Source organism: Botryllus schlosseri, chromosome 16 (assembly GCF_051294905.1).
Source record: "Botryllus schlosseri isolate E-star chromosome 16, Bs_hap1, whole genome shotgun sequence".
In the NCBI taxonomy this organism is placed as follows: Eukaryota; Metazoa; Chordata; class Ascidiacea; order Stolidobranchia; family Styelidae; genus Botryllus; species Botryllus schlosseri.
In genome coordinates this window covers 2,729,027-2,752,647 of record NC_137251.1, presented here as the reverse complement: position 1 = coordinate 2,752,647, position 23,621 = coordinate 2,729,027, and the positions used below count along the sequence as shown (strand labels likewise).

Here is a 23,621-nt window from a genome sequence, read left to right as displayed (position 1 = left end):
ATTAATACAAATATCTATCACAATACAACACAATACAGGAAGGCGAGTGGCGCAGTGTGCTAAGCATCACAGTCCCGACACCAATGATTGCTGTTTGTAGTCTCGGCTCTGCCGTGTTTCTATGCGTCTATCTGGGCTCCTCAGCGCCTTCACAAGCCCAGATGAAGAGAGAGACGAACTCAAGAAAGCCAAGCCGCCAGCAGAGACCAGAAAAAGAACGGCGAAGTCGGAAAAAAACCCGACTTTGTGGTTGGTTGACTTTAAAAAAGGTCATTTTCCGACTTGGCTCCAGAAATTCACACTTGTTGAATTCTTCGTTGATTGACTAAAATAGACAAAAATGTCGACTTTCCAGCTCAGCTCCCGGAATGTCCTCCGGTACGTTACTCCGGTGCCGATGTACTGTACTTCAGTCGAATTTCACCCTATATTTAACCATAATTCGCCAATAAATAGGACAAAATCTAAAAAAAAGACATTTGGGCGTCCTCCTGGGACACTTTCAAAATAGTCAAAAAATAGGACAAATCCTCTTTAAAGGAGGTATTGTAACCCTAACATTACTACAGATTACTTATGCGCAAAAATTAGCTGTACAATATCAGTTGCTCGTCAACAGAGTGCTGGACGAACAGAAGCCCCGGGTCTGGCGGGGCCCTATTTGTAATTCGGGTGCCCAAATTTCGAAAATGTCCAATTTCAATTCGGTTCTAATGAGATATATGTAGAGTCCGAACCCTAATTCTTTTTGAAATGGATTCTACTAGTCCAGCCAATTCCATCAATACCAAAATTATTATTCAAGTCGACGTCCCAAGGGTCGATCTGGGGCCATAATTGTGTCCGGATTATCGAAATTTCGAATATGTCCAATTTCAATTCGATTCTAATGAGATATGTGTAGAGTCCGAAGCCTAATTCGTTTTGAAATGGATTCTACTAGTCTCGCCGATTCCATCAATACCAAAATTATTATTCAAGTCGACGTCCCAAGGGTCGATCTGGGGCCATAATTGTGTCCGGATTATCGAAATTTCGAAAATGTCCGATTTCAATTCGATTCTAATGAGATATATGTAGAGTCCGAAGCTTAATTCTTTTTGAAATAGATTCTACTAGTCTCGCCGATTCCATCAATACCAAAATTATTATTCAAGTCGACGTCCCAAGGGTCGATCTGGGGCCATAATTGTGTCCGGATTATCGAAATTTCGAAAATGTCCGATTTCAATTCGATTCTAATGAGATATATGTAGAGTCCGAAGCTTAATTCTTTTTGAAATAGATTCTGCTAGTCTCGCCGATTCCATCAATACCAAAATTTTTATTCAAGTCGACGTCCCAAGGGTCGATCTGGGGCCATAATTGTGTCCGGATTATCGAAATTTCGAAAATGTCCGATTTCAATTCGATTCTAATGAGATATATGTAGAGTCCGAAGCTTAATTATTTTTGAAATAGATTCTACTAGTCTCGCCGATTCCATCAATACCAAAATTATTATTCAAGTCGACGTCCCAAGGGTCGATCTGGGGCCATAATTGTGTCCGGATTATCGAAATTTCGAAAATGTCCGATTTCAATTCGATTCTAATGAGATATATGTAGAGTCCGAAGCTTAATTCTTTTTGAAATAGATTCTACTAGTCTCGCCGATTCCATCAATACCAAAATTATTATTCAAGTCGACGTCCCAAGGGTCGATCTGGGGCCATAATTGTGTCCGGATTATCGAAATTTCGAAAATGTCCGATTTCAATTCGATTCTAATGAGATATATGTAGAGTCCGAAGCCTAATTCTTTTTGAAATGGATTCTACTAGTCTAGCCGATTCCATCAATACCAAAATTATTATTCAAGTCGACGTCCCAAGTGTCGATCTGGGGCCATAATTGTGTCCGGATTACCGAAATTTTGAAAATGTCCGATTTCAATTCGATTCTAATGAGATATATGTAGAGTCCGGAGCATAAATCTTTTATAAAAGTGTTCTACTATTCGTCGTGATCATATATTCGGGAAAATGATGATTCTTTGTAGCTTCCGCCGGTGTCAAACCATTCTCGCACTCTTCGAAATATATTTATACCCTGTAGCGAACCGCTGGTCCTTTTAACCCAATGTCCCTAGCTAACGTCAGGCATCCGTTATGAAGGAAATATACTTTGCTTGCATTAGGATTTTAGTATATCATGACAACTTGTAGAACTCTACTATCTCTGCTAGTGTTGCGCAAGCTTGGTAAGCATTGTTACGCCAAACATAGTCCTAGCTAGAGTACTGCCTTTTTCCTGTCACTAGAACTTAACCAACCCGTTCTCATTGGCTAACGCATTACAATCGCATTCATTGTTACGCATTATCGGGTATATAAACCCACGTTTCTCTGTGACGGCCCTTGAGATCTGAGATTCACCTCAGCGCCTAACGTATCTCTGCTGCAATACATCCGTACCGAGTGAAACTGTGAGTTAAGAAGTCGCCACCTCAAGACAGCCAGCCCGTCGCCAGTCAGCTATCTACTGCTCCAGGCACGACACAGCCACACTGGATTGTCGATAGACATGGTCTGCTGAGCGTTATCATCGACACATTTCTGGCGATTTATCTGCAAACAATTCAGTCAAACAGCTGCGTAGTAGGTATCCATTCGTGTTCTTAAAATTGTTCTTTCGTCATTATACCCGGAAATACACCCGAAAACCGTCGTTTACGTGCATTTGTCGTTGAATACATCACCAAGAAATAGTCTGGCAAGAGGTTCCTGAATATGCCGATGTAATTTCCAAAGCACAAAACGTAATGACACCCGAGTATCTTTCCATGATTCACCCGATCACCGATTTCGGCCAAAAATTCTAATAGAATCACAGTGGTATTTGAAGTATCCTGCGTTGCTCGGCGGGATATTTTTACTCGGATGAGGACTGGTACGTGTTCGGTTTTCGAAAGTACCGAAGTGCATGTTGTTTATAGATGGACACTGTCCATTGGACAGACTGCAGGCCACATTCTGAGTGCAGGACCCACAGCTTAAGCTACCGATTTTGCAATACTTCGCTTTGCCTTCGGCAAGGTGTCCATGGGTTGCACTTGATTTTTCAACTTATGGATATTTTTAATTGGACTGTTGATTCTTTGAAGCGTTTCCCATGAATTTTTATAGGCCGGTCGAACAAAATTGAGCGCCGAGTATAGGAATAGCATTATAGGAGAGAGACTATGTGATACCTTTTTGGTTTTTGCAGTGTCTATGAATATGATAATAACAATATGGCGCAAATGCCATATAGTCAAAGGCCCATAAAGGCCTATACACAGCTTTTCAGGTGATGATAGGCTATCATTGGTATTTCATGCTTGCATTGCTGGTAAATAAATTGATATTTGGATTAAGGTTAAAGTGGTGGAACTTGGACGTAAAGTTAGTAGATTGTTACAATATCATATTTTCGATACCTGTATTAACTTTTACTAAAGTGAATAATTGATGTGAATTTTAGCCATCGTTAAATGCTTCTTTACTCGCTTATTAATACAATAATGCACTATGATTGTCCCTCTGTTTTAGAGGAATTTTGCCTGAATTGATATGTTCATGGGCATACCATCCAAGTTGATGGTCAAGGATGATGGCCAAGGATGATCCAACTTGAACTTGAATTTATGAATATGCAGACAATATCGCAACTTTTTTTAACACAAGTTTAGCAATCCTATATTGAATCTGGCACTCTTTGTTGTACGGCAGACTATTATTATTCGATATTGTCGTGATTTAGTGTTCTTTTCCATTATATGATATCATTTTGAACACTGTATAGGGTTTAATTCAAAAGACATACGTTTATACTGCTGTAGTGGGTTATGTAATTACATGCAGTTATCAGTGAAGACTTGACCCTGAAACGATGTATGAGAAATATGAAGTAACTCATGGCTTGATGTCAAATTTTCAAGTCAATTTTCAAGGAATATTCTAGTAAACATAGTATAGGCCACCTATAAACCGTACTAATGCTTTTTTACTGAATTCCAATTACGTTTTGAATCTTGTAAATTCTATTAGAGGTGACATTGCAGGCAGATCATCTTCAGCATGCTTTTAACTACAGTCATGATGGCCTAGACTGGCATTATAATATTCATACATAAATTTATTCAAATTTGAGAATTAAAAATCAAAATTTGCATTGACTCGAAGTGACTTACGACTCCGAAGGTAGTGACTTATCCCCACTCTGATCAGTCTACTATGGCTTAATTCACTGAACTATCTCATTTATGGGATCCTAGCTTGGGGACCTGCTGCGAAAAAACATCTGCAGAAATTGCAATTCTTGCCATACAAATTCTGTCCGAAATCTAGATATTGAAATTTCGAAGCGTTGGAATATTGAAATTTGAGGTACTGTTAATGAAATTTATGCATAGCTATCAGGGTGAATTGCCACTATATTTTGATAATCTGTTCAAGATACCTTCAGATGATACCCACCAACATCATACCAGATTTTCTTTTAACTTGTCTCTGTCTGTGCAACACCACTCTACCAGTCTAGCACAAAATCAGTTTTATTGGTGTCAATGTTTGAAATAAGCTGCCACTTAATCTCCGTAATTTAGACTCTTTTGCTTTTAAAAAACAATGTTTTCATTCTCTTATCTCTAACTACCGCTAAATTGTATTTGCATTGTATTTTGAATTGGTCCATGATACTGTGTCTTATTTTTCTATGCGTTCGTTAGGTAATTTTATTTCTACTTATTAGTTATAAACTGTTAAAATATGCACCTGTCCTGGGTGGTGGGTGGCTCGGCTCTGAAGACTTTGTCATATCAAGCCCCCCGTCTACCTTGCATGACGCATTTCACTGTTACGTTTTTAGTACCAACAACACATTCATATTCGCAATTTATTCACTCTAAGCTTTTCAACTGACCCTCGTCAGGAGTGGCTGTCAGTAAATAGCGAGATTGCAATTCAAGATATAACGATGAAATATAGGTAGTGTGACGTAAGAATGGTATAACAACAACAACGAGAGAATTCACAAAACGAGAGTTACATTTTTGTAGTGTAATGTTGATATGTAATGTATTCGAGTAAAGATTCTCTCTCTCTCTCTCTGTCTCTCTCTCACTGGAACTACTTATTAAATATAGCCGACCTGGAAAAATCAATTTTTGCTATCATATATTTCTTTTTTCCTTGTATTACTGACCTATTTCTAAGAAAATTGAAAATGAAAAATGCTGTTCGATGCTGTTCGATAGGCCTATTGTTTTGGATGCTTGGAATCGATAGTAGTTGGTAGACTCAAACGTATTCATCTTCTATTTGAACTTTGCCTCCCTAAAGTTATATCCATGACAAGCAAGTTTCATTAGATTTTTGTCAAGTCATTTAGGCTTCCATTCTGAAGTAACCAGATTAATCTCCTTATGCATTGTTAGGTATCTTATCAATCTGCTTTGAAAGAATGTCTAACAAAGTTTATTTAGCATGTGTGCTGTGTTTTGTCTGTCAATATGCAATGGCTTAGCAATTGCAATACAGTCTACATGTGTTGAAAGATTAGGCCTACATTACCTTGCAAAACTGTGTGCATTGTCAAATGCTGTCCAGCGCAATGGTAATTGACAGACTTTGTGAAGATTATGAATGATACGCAGTATGCACCTTCAGGGGCATCTGATTTACAAACTATAGCTCTAAAGCTTTCAGCAAGATCCCCAATGATAGCAGTTGGTTGCTAGGGATCTGGTATTAGTCACCTTGTCACTGATTGAGCTGTCCCTCTCTCCCTCACATGCACTAGATTTGAACTTGTAATGAATCTGTTTTCGTTCATGCTTGGAATTGAATTGACTTGAAAAAGTAAATTGGATTGTATAATAATCCTGGAAGCCAGATTTTATTGATCATAATGATCTCAAACTTTCAGGTAATTGGAACAAGGAATTCTGTCTGAAGTATATGTCAATATTTTGTGCTTTGCACTACCTAGTCCCATTTGCGAACGATGCTGTGGAATGACATTCTTATATTGGCAATGGCAATATTGAGTGATGTTGAACATCTGAGCTTTGTTAGTTTCTTATTTGCCAGATTGGATTGTCATAGGCAGTCGTAATTGAAATTATGATAATCTGTACGTACACTGCTCCCAACGGATTCAATTCAATTAAGTGTATGTTAGTACAGTCTGTGTAACTTGGCCAATCCTATTTAGGATTTTTTTGCATGGATCTTAAAGTTGCGGCTAGTTTATTAGTATGTTAGCAGCATGCAGCCATGGTAGTGCAGTAGACGAATTTGTAGGTTCAGCAAGTATGAGATTTTGTGAAGAATTTTATGTAGGATAATGACAGCTGATTTACACAATCCAGATCTGTTTATCAGTAGAGAACCCACGTAATCATTTGTTTATCTGTACATTATCAACCTTGTTAGTTTTGATCAGTGCCTGCAATGCCAGGGTCAGCTGACTGGATGATTAGGCCTTACTCTATGATTGTATCTCTATAACAAACTTCCACCTCTCTCTCTCTCTCTGTCTCAAAATGTCATCTGATGTCACAAACTGTCATAATTCAAGCTGGTTTGTGATGCCATTGCTATTGCTTACTTTTTTTATTGGAATTTACAGAATGTAGTGTCTAATTGTACCAAAAATTCGGATGATTACCACATGCATAATAGCCTACTCTCTTAACATGGATCACAATACTAGTCATCTGCCTCCATAAATGTTGTTGTTGATTGACTATTGCTGCCTGCTGATGTGCAGTTGCTACCGAAATTTGATATAGATGTATTACTATTCATTATTATTGAGTTTATAAATTCAACTATGCTTCCCCTTCCTATTGCAGCATAGTAAACTAGTTCTAATCCGTTGCAGCTTTGTAAATTGATGAAATAACTTGTGAGAGGCGACATAGTCATTTCCTCTGACTAACAAAGATGTGTGTGGTGATACCTTTTTGTTGCCATTGCTGTTTTGATCGTCCTATGATCTTCACATGAGTGATAAGTGCAATCATCTTCGATACTAAGACTTGCAAATGAACCCAACTGGTGCCAGTGGTTTCACTAATTTAGATTGGTGTACAGAATTTCCACCAGTACAGTAGCGTTGGGGAGCGTTATCTCAGTTTCGCTATCAGGAAATTCAGTGACACCGCATGTTATTTTAAGTTCTGATACAATGTTCAGGAAATAACTGTTCATTCCATGCTTGTGTGTTGTGCAACGCATAATTTTGTTGCTTGTTATTGAATGCTGTATCATGAACCGTCGGGGTGACCGTAATGCTGTGCTGAAATTATGAATGATTAGGAATCAGAACGGACTGAAATTGCTTTACCCAGAATGTATTTGGGTATGTGAGACCAGGAGATTTTGAATTGATCCCGTTGTTGCACTGGTGTACATTTTTGGCCTGATTTCGTTCAATTGTCTAGTTAGGGATGTGCCATTCGCTATTCATTTGATTTGTAGTAGTAAGGAACATGATTTATAGCTCAAAACTATTTATACCCTTGAACTGCTGTTCACAAACGTTGCGAAAGGCTGGTTCATAGCTTAAAAGGTTTGTAGCGGTATTTTTTCTTGATCCAAACACCCATTTTCTAACATTACCGTACCACAAGATGCTATTTCTGCATTCCCATATTTTCAAAAATATGATGATGGAAACTATGGTGCTTTTGTTTCACTAGGATACCGGTAACCTACTTTTGCTGGATTCTGTAGGGCAGAACAGATTTCATCATAGATTGTCGTTCACGTATAGAGTTTATTGACTATACTTACACATAGTAAAGCATTGATATACCGGTAGTGCAGTTTATTGTAATTAGTCAGAGAGATGCTCCTTGAAATGTGAGAGTTGTTTGAAATACCCTACTACTGCTTGCATTTGAGTAGCCTGGAGTTTTGATTCTTCTTGAAAAGCATCAATGATTAGTTGATTACTCCTGTCTTCCCTGAAAATATCTATTACTGGTAATCTATCTCCGACTTGATTATATTTGATTTTAACATACACCGTTTTATATTTTGGCTGTTAATGGATGGAATGTATATTAGCTCTAGCTAGGCAATCTACTATTTGTAAACCATATGGATATGTAGGCTGTTCATTTATATTTTATGTGCTTCAAATGTCATTAGCCTATATATATACCTGTTGGGAATTAATGAGAAATTTCGATTTATTGATTGCTGTTCGTATTTTCCATTAGGACTGTTAGCATAAATTTTATGTTGTACCGAGGGTGAGAAATGCCGTGTTCCAATTTAACAAGCCTTGATAGACAGTGTTTACTAAGGTCCTTTAATGCCGTACGGACGGTCTTGTCAGTCTGTATGATTGGTAATAGGAAAGACATGTTTGACAGAGTCATCAAAACAAGCTCATTAGAACGTCTGTATTATATTATCAACTGATCAATAAATTTCGATAGAAAACACTTTTAATAACTTGATATAGTGGAGAAAATAATGCCAAAACCATTTTGCTATGTTTATTTATGTGAAATTTTTCAATTAAATGAGCTAGGGCACCTATTCATAGTCATGGTCGACTTCTCAAAGTGCTGCTCTACAGCATGGAAATAAATCTATTTGTGCTGTGATGAGGACAATAAGCTCTCGAACAATGCTCTTGTACTTGCGAATGCCAATCATATATGACCTTGGGTTGGGAATATTTCATTACTGGTGTGTTAGCTTTCAGTTATTCTGTAATTGAATTTGTTTCCCATTTCTGTTTCCTAATATTAGTATTCATATTTTGTTGATCATTATGATCAAGTGCTCGACTTGAGTTAACTGAACATGTTAACATCTGTTGCTGATGGACATGAGAACATACAATGAAATAATATTGTTGATGTTTTGTTGAATGTCTGCTGGAGTGAAAAAAAAACGAAACGAGCGAAACTTGAGGTCTCATAACTTCACATTTTTCAAAATAACAGGTAGCCTAGGCAACCAACTGATAATCTCTTAGCTACTGAATGAGGGATGTGCCTTTCAAAGGCATTTAACTAGAAATCTCTTAACTGGCTGGTGCTGATATCCAGTCAAATGTCACTACTCGGACTTCTTCATCAAGTCAGCGTTTCGCCGGCACCGCTAATAATTTATTCTCTGAACTTGGATGCTACCCAATCAAATTTTGTTCAAACAGCTAGCAGGGTTGCTCATGTCTCTATAATTATCCCATGAACAGAGGTCGAAAATAGACAATGCAAGGGATAATTTGATAATGTTTGATGTGCCTGGAAATATAAATTTCGTTCATTATGTACCAATTGTTTGGATTTAGTGAGACATGAGTATGGCTGACAAGCTGACAGAGTCGAGTGATATTAGCAGCAAATACATCTGCTGCTAATAAAACTCGTTTCTTTTCTGTGTTAGTGGGCAACCTTGACTGTTTGAACTGTTGAACCCCATTGAAAGATGAATTGATCTGAACTCAGTGTCTGCTGGTAAGTTGTGCAATTGCAAACCCAACGAGTGCAATAACGACATCAGTGTAGGGCAGTGGTTCCCAACCTTTTTCATCTCGTGGACCCCTTGGACGAAATTTGAGCCAAAATTCCCCCCTAGGAGAAATCAGCCCGGTCATTAAAAAAGGTCGTTTTTTTCCCGCGCACACACCTGTTGACTGAAGAATAAGACGGGCGCTACAGAGTGTTTGTGTCAAGGAGGAACGCAGCAATACTTTGTCGACGTTCATTTGTCTGTCATTTTGGATTTTAAGTGATATCACCGTCGCTCTTTATGTGCGCACACTTCGCGGATTCGCAGATTTCGTGAAACGTTTCCAAGTCGTGATGTGTCCTTGCGTGGATATGCATGTGCCAAATGGTCTCTCACTTGCCTACTGCCCAACTCTACACCGATACATCCCTACGGTATTTAGCGAGAAAATACTGTCCTTTCATAATTGTCAATACAGTTCTACTCAATTCTGTAAATCAAGCGTAATTAATGCGTTATTATATTAATCTTTAGTTTTCTAGTGAGACTAAATCACGTGAAGCGCACAAAGAAATGTTTCAGGTTGAATGAATTTGCCCCAAAATAGTCTATTTAAATAACTTCAACAAACAAAATTACTAAAGAATCGAAGGCATGGTCTCTTTTGCTCTCCGGCTAATAAATATAGCACAAGAAATTATAGCTTTCACTTTCTGTTTTGGCAACATTGCACCAGGTTAAAGCATGTTTTTATCACTCAGGTAGCTGTTCACTAAAACTAAGGTTCACTTGCGATCTCTTTGACTTGAATCTATGACGTTGGAATGTTTTGTCTCTAAAGACTTCAAATAACATTTGAACATACATGAGAAAAATATGCCTGCCGTTTGAATATCATGTGTTTGATTAGCCTATTCAAGAAATTTCCTATCATTTCATGTCTCTAAAGTTGCCAATTATTCCAGGCATATTCCTCGCCGCAATGTAAAAGACAATCCTACAACTTTGGGATATGGAATGACAACCTGCTACTAACATGCCCATTATTATCAGCCTTTATAACTTAAATAGAAGCATGATGTTTATAATAGAAAAAAGACTATAATATGCAAATTAAAGCCACTAGTAAAATGTGATAATAACTGACCATACAAAAAAATACAGAACTGAGAAAGCAATTTCAAGTTAGTGTGGTCGTTGTTCGGACATGAGGAATAAAGTCCTTTTGGCATCAGTCTGTTTTAATATTGTTTTCTATTACAGTATTCAACCAGCAATGTGTTTACTTCGCTTTGCGTTCAGATCTGCCACTTTTTAAGTGGGATATTTTCTATCTAATAACGGTAACACAAATATAAGCAAGCTGTCGAAATTACTCATGGGCTGCAGTGGATCGAAGGAGAGCCAGGAGGCGTATGAGAAGGCTCGGCAAATCGATCGCCAACTGAAGGAAGAAATGAAGGTAAATACTTTCCCTTGGTAATAGTAACTTTGCTGTTTAAAGCAGACATGTGCCGGTGTCTGCGTCAATGTAATAAAGGCTGAATATAGTAATCAAAATATTTGATATTGTCCCACTTGTATTCTGATGGTTATAGAATGTAATAGTTCGCTTCCTAGTAATTTTTAAATATGATTCAATTACGATAGTTTGATAGCATGAGTATTCTTTAATGCAACTAACTGTAATTTGCGAAAATACTCTACAATTATTGGTAAGGAAGTGTCGGTGAAATCTAAGTTGAAAAAATCTTTAACAGGGAACCATTACTACTCTAAAGCAATGATGCGTCTTGTGGAATTTGACTTGACTAATTCCTGTTTGGATTGACCGTGAAGGACGATGTAACCTAGCCGACAGCATTAAGCTATTCATTTATAAACGGCGGCGGCATTATTGAGATATGTGCACTAGTTTGGGGCACCGTAATTTCTCGTAGGCTGTAGTGTTGCGGACCTGATTTTTCAACTCAGCCATTATTGATAGCAACCAGTTTCCTATCTGCGTATCATCATTAGCTTCAATAGAGTAGCATCTGGTTTGTTATCGCCATTGAAATCCATATACCGTACAGGTAAAATTGCAACTGCTTTTATGGTCGGTTTCCCCAGTCAGCAGTTGCCTCCACAAGATAAGTCTGGAAACTGTTTCCTTTTCAATAATAATTCGACTCTTTCTGTATACCATGAGCATAGAGGAGATATTTTTCCAGTCTTTGGTCATGTAAACCATCACATGGAGGAGTCAGACAAATCCTATACCGGTACTACAATGTACTAAACTCTGACACTCCAGCGCCCGGTGCATCATTGGCGGATATGTTTAATTTGATTCTCTATGATCATTTTCTGGTCTACTAGAAACTTTACCTCTTTTGTCCAATAGTAGTACCACATATTTGATTTTGACTCTTGGGTTTAAATGTCACCAAACTGTACTGTCGAACCTTGTTAAATTTTGTGTCAGATTTTTTCCTAGCTTTCGCATATACCATATAACAAGTTCTAGATTGCTTCAAATTAATTTGCTGGATCACTTGCAGCATTTTGGCCCAAGTTTACAATCAACTCTATATTTGTGCCGAAAAAAATATTCAAATTTCCAAATCGGGTTAAAATTTGATGTCTTCTTCTCTTTTACTTCTTGCATAATGCAATTGAGATGTAGAATTGAAATATGTTTGGCATACCAGCAGCAATGTTGACGCTAACTGGCAGCTAAGACCCACCATGTATTATGGAGCTGATAATTGTTGTTATTGCACTTATATGTATTTTGATTTGGGTGGCATGGTTAAATCTTGTCCTAGGACTTCATTAGACTACTGGTTATGTTGGTCTGTCTGTCTTTGGGATATTTATTGCAATAAAAAACTAAACTTCCAAGGCAATTTCTTTCAAGACATTTTTTCTAAGTCGCCCCCCATCAATGATCCTATTTAACATTCTGATTGTTACCTTGAATGTAATAAAGCTGACGGGAGACCAGGTACATTTGTTCATTCATAATTTTTCAGTGAATAGATTTTGTACGTCCATTACATTGTTTAGGGTAGTTCAAATGTAGGCCTACAACTACTGCGCCAGCTTAGGTAAATGTTGGTCATTGTACATCACCCCAGAATTTCACTGTTTTCGATCTTCAAGTAGCCTAAATTGTTTGGTCATTCTCATTATGTTGTACAGTCATACCAATGCCGATTAAGATTTCAATTGATTTTACTAATGTCAACTTGAGAACTAAGGTATTGATGCCACTTAATTCTCATGATATCACCTGTTACTGAGAAAGTCCTTTTGCAATTTCTGTGTACTGGGTAGAATGTTACTACCTGCACCAGTTACTTATTGCAGTAGTTTTTGCTTTCTTTCTACTACTATTTTGAAGCCAAATCGCTTGATCAAATATTATGAGATCAACTTCGGTTTAGTTGCGTCACTAATCTTATTGGCAGTAAGTATTCAACTCAAGTGATTCCAACTGTTGCCTACGTGACAACTATCCAGAGACTACCCCTATTCAAATGGAATTTCCAGGTGTTATGGCAAAAGTAAACCTTGAACTTTCTGACGATGAATGGTTTGAATTGATAATGAGGAATAGAATTCATTGGGGATTCCATTTTCTTCGCTCTTTCCCAAAGGAGACTTAGCAATATTCGATAATCACTAATCCGATTTGTGTTACTGTTTCACAGACGTACAATGAGCAGATAAAACTATTATTGCTCGGTGCTGGGGAGTCTGGTAAAAGCACAATAGCGAAGCAAATGGTTATATTGCACAAAGATGGATACAGCAAGGAAGAACGTATGAGATTCAAGTACGCAATTTCAATGATCGAACGCACCCCTGTACTCTGTTTTTGGGAAAACTATCCCGGTTCTTTAAAATGAATGTCATATCATGTCCCTTGTTTCCATTCTTCTGACTTTCACTGCGTATTTTGGATAAAACAATCATTTTCCTGTTGAACCAAATAACTTGAGTGTAAATATACTACACAAGAAAAACTTTCATGTATTGGAAGGCTGTGAAGAATTTGAAATTTTATTGATTGCTAACAATACGCACCTACTTATTGATTTAAGCTTTTGCTCGGATTAGAACGTAATTCTATTACCTCGAATTCACATTATATTAGTACCGGTAGCTGATTTTTGTGCAGTCACTGTGCCATTCTTAGTAAGAAATGTCGGTAATCGGAATTGCAAGACTGAGCCAGGTAATTTGATTTCCCTGGTGAGTTTGAAAATCTAGGCAGAAGAAGGTTTATTTCTAAGAATTTCACTGAAGTTTGATTTCATTCTATTTTGGAAATTCTTGGCGTTAAGATCAATCTTTTTACCAGTCATGTATCTTGGGGGATAGGCTACTTTTCCATTTGTAGCCAGTGCGATAATTCTGACAAGTCAAGGTTACATGTTGAATTGTAATTGGCTGGTGTACTTAGTTATACAGTGACTTGGCACTCTAGTTATACTGGCATTATAATAGTATTTATAATAGTATTAAGAGATTATGGTCCTAATTCGATTTGTGCATGGTTGTAATAAAGACTTTTCCTGAAGCAAGACTTTGGGCATTGACTATTATGTGTGATTAAATTGATTATAGTGTGTCATCTAATCCGTTGTAACATGGATGTTGATTTCGCTAATTTGAACATGGGCGTTTTCAGAAGTTATAAATTCGTCATTTTAATATATGATGCATATCTACAAGAACACCCAAGCTTGTTTACGTTGAAAAGGTTAACGGGGATAAACACACTTATATTTGTTGGCGTTTTCGTCAATGAAAGTATTCCTAACTTGCTGCTTACTCTGACTCCAGGTCTGTTGTTCATGGAAATGTGGTAACAGCTGCGACTACGCTGATCAAGGCCATGTCTTTGCTCGGTATTACGTTCGGACAGCCAGAGAACGAGGTAATGACAAAATATCTCACAAAATAACGCGAGATGTGCTGGGGTGCAAAAATAAGACGAGTGTGCTTGAATTAATAGTTGGGATTTAGTTCTTTTTTATTGGCTTTATCTTCATCAAAACCACATGCTCACATCAATCCGTGTCTAAAGTCAATTCAAAAATCTCCAGTTATTGAGAACCTAAACCACTCAAAATTGGACGCTTTTCATTAGTTATTGCTCATACAGCAGGATTTATTCGACCAGGCTGTCGAACGCATGTTCACTACAGATCACACCAACATCATTACGGCCATAGTATAGTGACAATCATCGTTAGTGGCCCAGATGTAACATTTAAAAGTGTCAAATCGTATTTTGAAAGGTCGTCACTCTTGATTAAGTTGGCATCCTTACATTGTTAACAGCTTTTCTTATCATTTTTTAAAACTAATTAGGAAACATGGACTTTGCCTCTCCGAACTTGAAAGCTAACCAATTGTAACGACATCTCACTTGCACTCAAAAAAGGGTGTTAACATTTCATGTTCTGTCAAATGATGGAGTTTGAAAGAGATAACTTGGTTTGTTAACGTTTCCAACAGGTTCGGTCATGTTTTACTAGTGTGTTCTATAGAAGGAATAATGTATCACAAACCCACACATGCACATTTCTTGTGGGTTATAATCAGAAAACTGTTTTATAATACGACTCATAATCCATTATTGGGAGCTAGCTGAAAACTTGTTGAAGCACTCTCAGCTGCAATTCAACTCTTGTTGATATGTATGCTCTCTTACTTATTTAACTAAGGAATAACATGAGATACACTACAATATCTTGTAATATTTCCTCCTTTGGTGGGATTTGATTTGAATTGCATGCCTGGCAAAGTCCCACACAAAACGAATTAGCATGTAATGCATAGCCAATAGCCTACATAGATTTTTAGAAAAATGATCTGTTCTGTAGTTTTGAGAGGCTGTAGCTAAACTGCACCAACAGATTGCGGCAGTTCATATTCAAATTTCATATTTGTCTGCAATAGATTTTTGAAAATTCGGACATGCGAGTTGCACTTTAATTGCAAACACGATGAACTCAAAGTTGTGAGTTGCGTCACGCCGTCACCTGCACGTCGTACAACGCACGTGTGTAGTTAGTTAACGGTTCATAGTTCATGTCTTGGTCGAATCTTTGTTTAATAGAAACGGGTCAATTCCTTCAAAGCATATGGCTAGCAATTTCCATTCTTACACTTTCGAAAACGTAATAATCAGTGCGCAATATAATTGGCAGGAATCAACTCAATGAATCATGCTAATGGCGGCTCGTTCAGTTCACAAATAATTCAGTTCAGATGAGTGAAAACTCACCTTGTGACAAATACTAAATTCGTTCATTTGACTTAAAAATTAATGAGATCCTGTCAAGTGTCAACTCCCTTGTGTGAATAGTGAATGTCGGGCCAAGAAACTGATAAGTCATTAAAAGTTAGATCTCATGTGTAAGCATGTTGAGATGTCATTCAGATGATAATTATACACTCATTTCAATTTGTGTACTCATTTGTGAAGTGTTTCTCCTAACCCTATTTGCTTCTAACTTGCAGATACGAGCTCAAAAAGTCGTAGCGATGGCCACTCCGCTAGTGGAAGAAATAACGCAAGACATGGCGGAATTATTGAAAGTTTTGTGGCTTGACGCTGGAATTCAGGTATACAGCGATTTCCGTTCAATTGTTTTCAATTGCGCCTCCCGGTTATGTACACGGAATGAGGTTACGTCGTTCAATGTTAATCGATCAGCATTCGCAATTTTATAGTGAATATTTTATAGGATGCGCGACTGGTTTAGGAATTATTGTGGTTCCACGAGAAGGAATATATAATTTGCAATTTGATCGCCGTTAGATAGTCGCGTTTCGAGCCGCATAATTGCAGTGGAAACGAGTTTCGTGCGGGAAATACAACGTTTGCTTTATCTAAACTTTGTCCGGGATACGCCGATTCCACCTTGATCCTATGTGATTTACGTTTCTTGTTCAGTATGACTATTTTCATGAATTACTTTCGTGGCAACTAGGTTTTCATGGATTATTTCAAGCGTTTCATTTTCAAGTTACACAGCACGAGCTACTGTAGACTTTTAACCGTTTGCTGCTGCTCACGTGTCATCTATTTAATTGCCGAGTAATGGGCGTGTTGACTTCCAGAGGAGAGGTGCTGAATTTTTTCAAGGGATCCTTGCCCATTTCTTAAGATCGATGATGTCCACTTTTCATTGATAATGTAGTGTTTGAAAATACCCGCAATCATTGTGTACTGAATCTGTATGTCTGGATCAATCTGTGAAAATCTGTTCATCAATAAGTAGCCTCATTGTCTCTGCAGTTGGGGTTACTGGACTGAACATATGTATTATTTTGTAATGAGTACGGATAGGGAATTTACTGACATTACTGTGGAACGTCTGACGCAATCCGTACCGTACTTCGGTTACTTGCAAGCAACATTTTGGGTTTATCCAGTTTCAAATATATTTTAGTTGTTTCGTATCCGTAGAAAATTTTCTTCACTTGTTGGCCTACTTGTCATCTACTACTACGTCTGTCTCGCATGCAATCATATTATAGGACTTATATGACAGATTTTTGCCAGATGTGAACCACCGATATATTTCTTACCAGTCCCAGTAGAATTTGGGAAATTGGATTAGATTCGAACTTCTTGGTGCACTCTATTACCATTTGGAGCCAGCCTACACACTGCTTCGCAGACATCATGGTTTAAATTCATCAAAAATCAACAAAAACACCACAAAGACCAGTGCAGCGTGACTTAACCATAATTCAACTCTTGGCTTGAGGCTAGAGGTATCGTCAAATCCCAATCTTAATCGGTGTAGGAAAATAGTCAAATCTTTATGTGTGATTTTATCGTATATAATACAGCCGTCAAATGCTAGCTAGCCTCATTCTGAAAGTGTTGTGGAAATACAAGGATGCACTGTGAAAGGAAATTGGCCTTGTGCCGTTGCCTGAGGGCTGCGTAGTGAAAGTATTATCAAATTACAATACTTTGCCTCCGGATAATTGAATTGATCCTTTCTATAGTCATGCATACATCAGCATGCCATGGCGCTGTCCTATCTTGTTGTTTTGCTTTCAGTGATCGGTTGTGCGAGTTGTGTATCAAAAGTGTGTACTCAATTAGCAAGACGTGGTTGAAACAACCATAATTCACAGATGTGAACTCGATTATACCCTAATATTTCTAACATGTCACAAGTGGGAGTAATAGCAATTTTTCGCATCAAACAGCTAAAGCAAAATATGATATTCTGTCTTGGTATTGATTGACTTTGTTTTTTAACAAAACCAAATCCTTTGTCGTTGATTTGCAAAAACAAAGTGCAGTGTTCCTATTCTTTCTTTTCAGCTCAACAGTACAGAACAATAAATGCATTTTGCTAATATACCTATACCTTTTTACATTTGTTTGACTGTAAAATATTTCATGAAAGTTGTAACAAACTTGAGCAAATTTTAATCTGTTGTTTATGGGCCTTTGCTTCAAATAGTTGAGTAGCCTTGCAATAATACGTTTCGGAAACATGTTGTATATTCACAAATAATTGATTCATTCCGGGTTTTCAATGGGCCGGACTATTCCTACTCCGTCGCTGGTGTGAGGAACGTGACGTGAAAAATTGCACCACAATCAAGAGCCACCTTATTTCCGCAGGAGTGTTACTCGAGGTCGAGGGAATTTCAACTGGACGATTCTGCGAAGTATTATCTGGATGACATAGACCGCATTTCAGCGCTGTCCTACGTTCCCTCCGAACAGGACATACTGAGAACGCGAGTGAAGACCACTGGCATTATCGAAATCAAGTGAGATTGCGGCAATATGAAGCTCTGTTGTTGTGATGAACCGTTGGTGGTTAGAGTGGTTATGGTGGCCATCTCGGGTGGGCTGTGTTTGTTTTACATGCCAGAACAGAACTGAGGCCATCTCATGTAGGTGTGGTGTCTGTTTTACATGCCAGAACGCCAATCCAGGATGTGTATTGCAACGATGCGCTTTGAATCATTGCATGCGATGTTTGTTCCCAAATTGTGTCACCAATACAAGAGGAGAATGTGTGGCATGCAGGCTGCGAATTAGAGCACTGTAGATCTAAAACATTTTATTGATGGTGCGATGCTGATGACATAACCAATGGATGCTCGAGACTTGCTACAAATGTCAGAATTTCACAAGATTCCTAGTAAAGCAATGCAAACTGCTACAAAAAAGCAACAATTATGAACGAATCAAATAGATTGATGAAGGTCACCCATCTATCTTACTTTTAGTACCAGAGGCATTAGTTAACATTACACCACATATCCGATCACACTAAATCTTTACTTACCACATATCATTCTGTATACCGTAGTACTAGTAACGTTACTTATTCTAACGAAAGAATCACATAAAAATTCTATATTGGAATGCATTGTATTGAAAATTTTGAATCCAGAATCTGGATTGCGTTTCGAAAAATTACACATCAATTATTTTTTTGACATAATTCAACAAAATGGTTAGATTCTGAATTTTTCTTGATGGTAAGCCCATTTAAAAACATTCGAAATCAAGGTAATTGGAAATTCACAAGAGTTTACGTCTAGATTGATTCCGTATGCCTATGTGACTATTGTTGCACAAACATGATTGAATAGTGCAAAACTATTAAGCTTGTAACTATTTTCTATGCACTGTGCAATGCCTTGTAAATAGGCATTATCGTCTATATCTACTTCATGCATTTCCGCATTTCACGCTTTATGTTACAAACATGTCAAATCATCTCATGACCCTCGACACAGTTAGGCAAACGAGCAACTGAAGTTATGGAGTATTCCTTCTCACATTGTACTATGATCGTCTTCCTCGTGCAATTTTCATATTGATGAGCGTACCAATCCATCAATGAGCTTTCGATTGAAGGGGTTTTTAGAGCAGGTGTTTTTCTGCTGAACAGAGATATCCTTTCTCCAGATGACCAATTTGTTTTTGAGACCAGATCAAAAGCGTGATTATCTACAATATAAATCTCGTATCATGTTTTTAAGAGTCATTTCTTGGTTACGTCACATACTCCAGATAAAAGCAGTCTATAAATACCAACAAATAATGCCTGCAGGTGATATTTCAAATAGTGTTATTTACAATCATGAAAAGACGATTACAACAGCAATATCGAGATAGATTCCTACTGGAGTATTTGTAAGTGGGGTGTAAATTTCCATTTGACGTCATCATAGCTACTGGTTTTGCCGTCCAAAGACATCATGTTGATGATATAGCGATATCATAATATCCGATCACTGTCCTGGTTTGTTTTTGTGTATAACTGATTGTTGGACATGATAATAGTGTGAAACAAGACATAGGGTATTCCTTATACTGTATATTATAGTGTATCATTTATTGAACACTTGAAATACAGGGGTGTGTCACAGCATGTCGTCATACCATATATTTTACAATTGCAATCGTTGGTGACTGATATGCTTCCTGGTAGTAGGCCCTACTGTTAGTTGACCAGTGTTCGACGTGTTCGTTCTAAAGCTACTTTCACACTTCTATTTGAAAAATTTCAACATGTGTATCATATTAACAGCCAAGTTGTTTTGATTCGTGTTTGTACTTTGGAAACGACTTGTTATAATCTTTCACATACTCTTTGACTAATATCGATCCTTATTCCTGATATTACTATTGGTTTACCAGGTCTGTTTGCATTACTTACAAACTTCCTTGAAAAACAAGTAACTAATATAGCCGAGCTAGTTCTTTTGATTCATGCTACTACTTCTACTTGGAGAATGACTCGTTTGTCTACTAGTGTCTTTTGCACTCTCCTTGGCAAATTGTCTCAGTCTAGTATCACATCGCTCTCAATTGTGTTTCTTCCAACGCAGCTTTAGCTTCAAAGATATTAATTTTCTATTGGTGGACGTCGGAGGACAACGCACGGAACGACGAAAATGGATTCACTGTTTCGAGTCTGTGACGGCCATCATGTTCACAGTTGCATTGAGCGGCTATGATTTGGTAAGATACACCCTCGCTGAGGATTTTGTTTTGGTAGTTGAGCTCAAGCTAATTCGTATTAGGAAGATTTGTTCTGTCCCTAATGTTGGGTAGCCTTCATGATCTTATTAAAGATCAATGAATAATTATGCAGATTTGGATTATCTAATGAGAATAACAGACAAATATATACATAATGGGAGCATTTGAGCAAGTGCAGTCTGGTGCGCTATATATTTTGATGTTTGAAACTCAATATTGTAATATCTCCAATGAATGCGGTTAAACCAGTGCGAATGTAGGGAGAGATGAAACAGACAAACATGGATCGTCTTGCAACGGTTGAACGACCACATAGCTAGATGAAGGACAAAAACCATCCTGGGGAACACTTTGAGTAACTTTACAGGGAGACCTACCATAATCGTGGTGAAATTCATGAGCATTGTCCTTAATTATCATGGAATTTAAAATGTCATTGTGAATAGCAACTTTTCGCATGCTAAGGGGGGATGTTGTTGTTCGATGCGTGGTTTTGTAAATCGATTTCAATGATTGAGGGTTCCATGACCTTTAAAATTTTCTGCAAGAAGCCCATGACTTGAAAGGTAGGAAAGCATTGGTGCACGCTCAGAGTCGTATTAAAAATACGATGGAGAGATTTCAGTAGCATTACTGGCATTGGATCAATAAGATGAATAAATGAATCACTGTGGAACGTACTGCTGCTGGTTGGTGATAGGTTTATTTTATAGATGACCATAAGATCATAGCATGCTAATATTCGATACCGGTATGTATTATTTTTGATGTGTGAGGCTTGGGTCACCAGGTGGTAGTATGCTCATATTTGAGTCGCACTATGGAAAGTTTGAGAACCACTGGCATATATAGCAGTCTAGTCAACACACATGGATCACCAAAAAAAGTTGGTAGATGGACTTAACCATGGATGCTATCTGCCAATTGACATGTAAACCGTTGCTATTTTCTGCAATTTTTTCCTGGATTGAATGGATACGTTTTTTTTTGGCAATAGGTTTTGCGAGAAGACGAGGAAGTCAACCGAATGAAGGAATCGTTGAATCTCTTCGATTCTATGTGCAACAACACGTGGTTTACGAGGACTTCTATGGTTCTCTTTCTAAATAAAAAAGACATCTTTACGGAAAAAATCCGTAAATCTCCAATCACAATTTGCTTCCCAGAGTATACTGGTGAGTTGGTAGTGATGGCATATTTGATCTGAATTCTGTATCCACTTCCACAGTGTCTGTTTCCCAATTGGACGATATTCTTTTTATTTTACTAATTTTATCTTTCGCATTTAATAACATGCCACACTGTATAGGCCTAAGCATTGATTCCTATATTAGCATGAATTCTACGCTATAGTTCTTTTGAGCTAGGCCTGATTGAATCCTTCATTTATGTAGTAAAAGCTGAAAATACTGTAAAAATCAATTGACTAATGCGATACACCAATCATTATTATTTCTAGATTGTAAGCAGCCATATTTACGCAATTTAGTGACTCTGTTATTACTTAATGCTGATTCCAATGGATATGTAAGAAGAACAGCTGAGGGTGATATAGGAAGTATGATGTAGTTGCGTTGATGGAAAGTCCAATAAATTCTTTCCCTATACTTTGACTCAATTAGGCTATATGTTACCTTATTCATAGCTTAACGAAATTATTATTACAATGCAATTTCTGCTTTGGGACTTATGACTGACTCATCAGCAATATAAAGTATGCTGATAAAGATTGATCAATTCATTGTGTATGTTGTGCAGAATCCAGTAGCCTCATTTGAGAATGATCATCATTACAATGCACTAATGCTACAGCTTGACTGAAAAAATACATTACAGAAATAGAGGCTAGTCTGTATGGACTAACCCAGGACTGCTCAACCTATTTGCTGTACATATTCTTGAGCTGGCAGACAGCCGTAGAGGACCACCTGAACCCCAGTTATCCATCTTGAATTGACGACATCAGTAGTTAGCATCACGGACAGTTTTTTGGCTCCTGTGCCATCACGATCTCTGTGTGAAATACCTTGCACATAACAGTATCTAATTGTAAAAGCTATTCAATTGTAAAAGCATGACACCATGTCTCACAAACAGTGTTACACCTTTATTAGGCGCAAAAGCCTCCCGTGACTTCTTTTTGGCATCGCCATTTGCGAGCTAAAACTTCACGTGTTTTAGAAAAATTCGAAACGGCAACGATGCAGCTCATAAAGTAGACTAATTTATGACACAACGTGAAAGTAAATTCACGTCGACAAGATCGGACTACAAGCTGCTGGATCGCACGCTGTTGAAAAATCATAAAACCAACAAAGCTCAGTATAGCTTTTCGTTCCATACTAGCGGAATGGTGATAACATACCATCAATACCAGTGACTTGGCTTGAACTTGGAGAATACCTGACAGATCTCACTTGGAGCAAGATTAGAATTTTCAAGTTATGACGAACTTCATCTGTGATTATGCTATCGACTCTGTAACAATTTCTTTCATGGCAATTGGTTCTAGTGCGATGTTACAATAATAAATTATTACTGCAATCAATCAATCATGTTTGATGACAAGCCAGCCGACCATATTTTTTCTTCTATTGATGTCCAGCCTTAGTTGTATTGGTTCTGCTATGGCAATTTGAAAATAGCAGTCGTTTGAAATTATCTGAAACGCTAGGATTGGTCTTGGCTATTGGCTATTTGCAAAGTATTTCAATCCTAGTACATTGGTTAGTCCACCGACGGTGATTGCACTGTTGTGAATTGTTTGTTGGATTTTCCCACATTATTACGACACATATTACAGAAAATCAGTCCTTTCCCATGAGGCAATTGGTACTGATGAGGTGCTAATTAACAGCTCGCAAATGCAAAGTGAATTTTTTTTGCAGGGCAACCTAATTAAGGGCATACTTGGCTCTGTGAATGATTGCCATGAATTGTTTTCTTACAGGTGGGAATACTTTCATGGAAACGGCCAACTACATCAGAGCGCAATTCGAGAATTTGAACGGCCATCCCGACACAAAGGAAATCTATTCGCATTTCACTTGTGCGACCGATACACAAAATATTCAAGT

General features: G+C 37.7%; 1 protein-coding gene across 2 annotated transcripts in view; it reads left to right on the top strand.

Annotated features, from left to right (window-relative positions):
• The first annotated feature begins 2,931 nt into the window (after positions 1 to 2,931).
• The window catches only part of LOC145459203 (guanine nucleotide-binding protein G(i) subunit alpha-like), a 29,004-nt gene continuing 8,314 nt past the window's right edge, over positions 2,932 to 23,621 (top strand). For both annotated transcript variants that reach the window (XR_013921305.1, XM_080337835.1), the window contains exons 1-8: positions 2,932 to 10,965; positions 13,202 to 13,326; positions 14,340 to 14,433; positions 16,026 to 16,130; positions 18,160 to 18,311; positions 20,391 to 20,523; positions 21,542 to 21,719; positions 23,495 to 23,619. Coding sequence is in view for 1 of the 2 variants with exons in the window: in XM_080337835.1 (XP_080193961.1) it covers positions 10,882 to 10,965; positions 13,202 to 13,326; positions 14,340 to 14,433; positions 16,026 to 16,130; positions 18,160 to 18,311; positions 20,391 to 20,523; positions 21,542 to 21,719; positions 23,495 to 23,619 (996 nt within the window). In the remaining variant the exon portion in view is untranslated. The remainder of the gene's footprint in view (positions 10,966 to 13,201; positions 13,327 to 14,339; positions 14,434 to 16,025; positions 16,131 to 18,159; positions 18,312 to 20,390; positions 20,524 to 21,541; positions 21,720 to 23,494; positions 23,620 to 23,621) is intronic.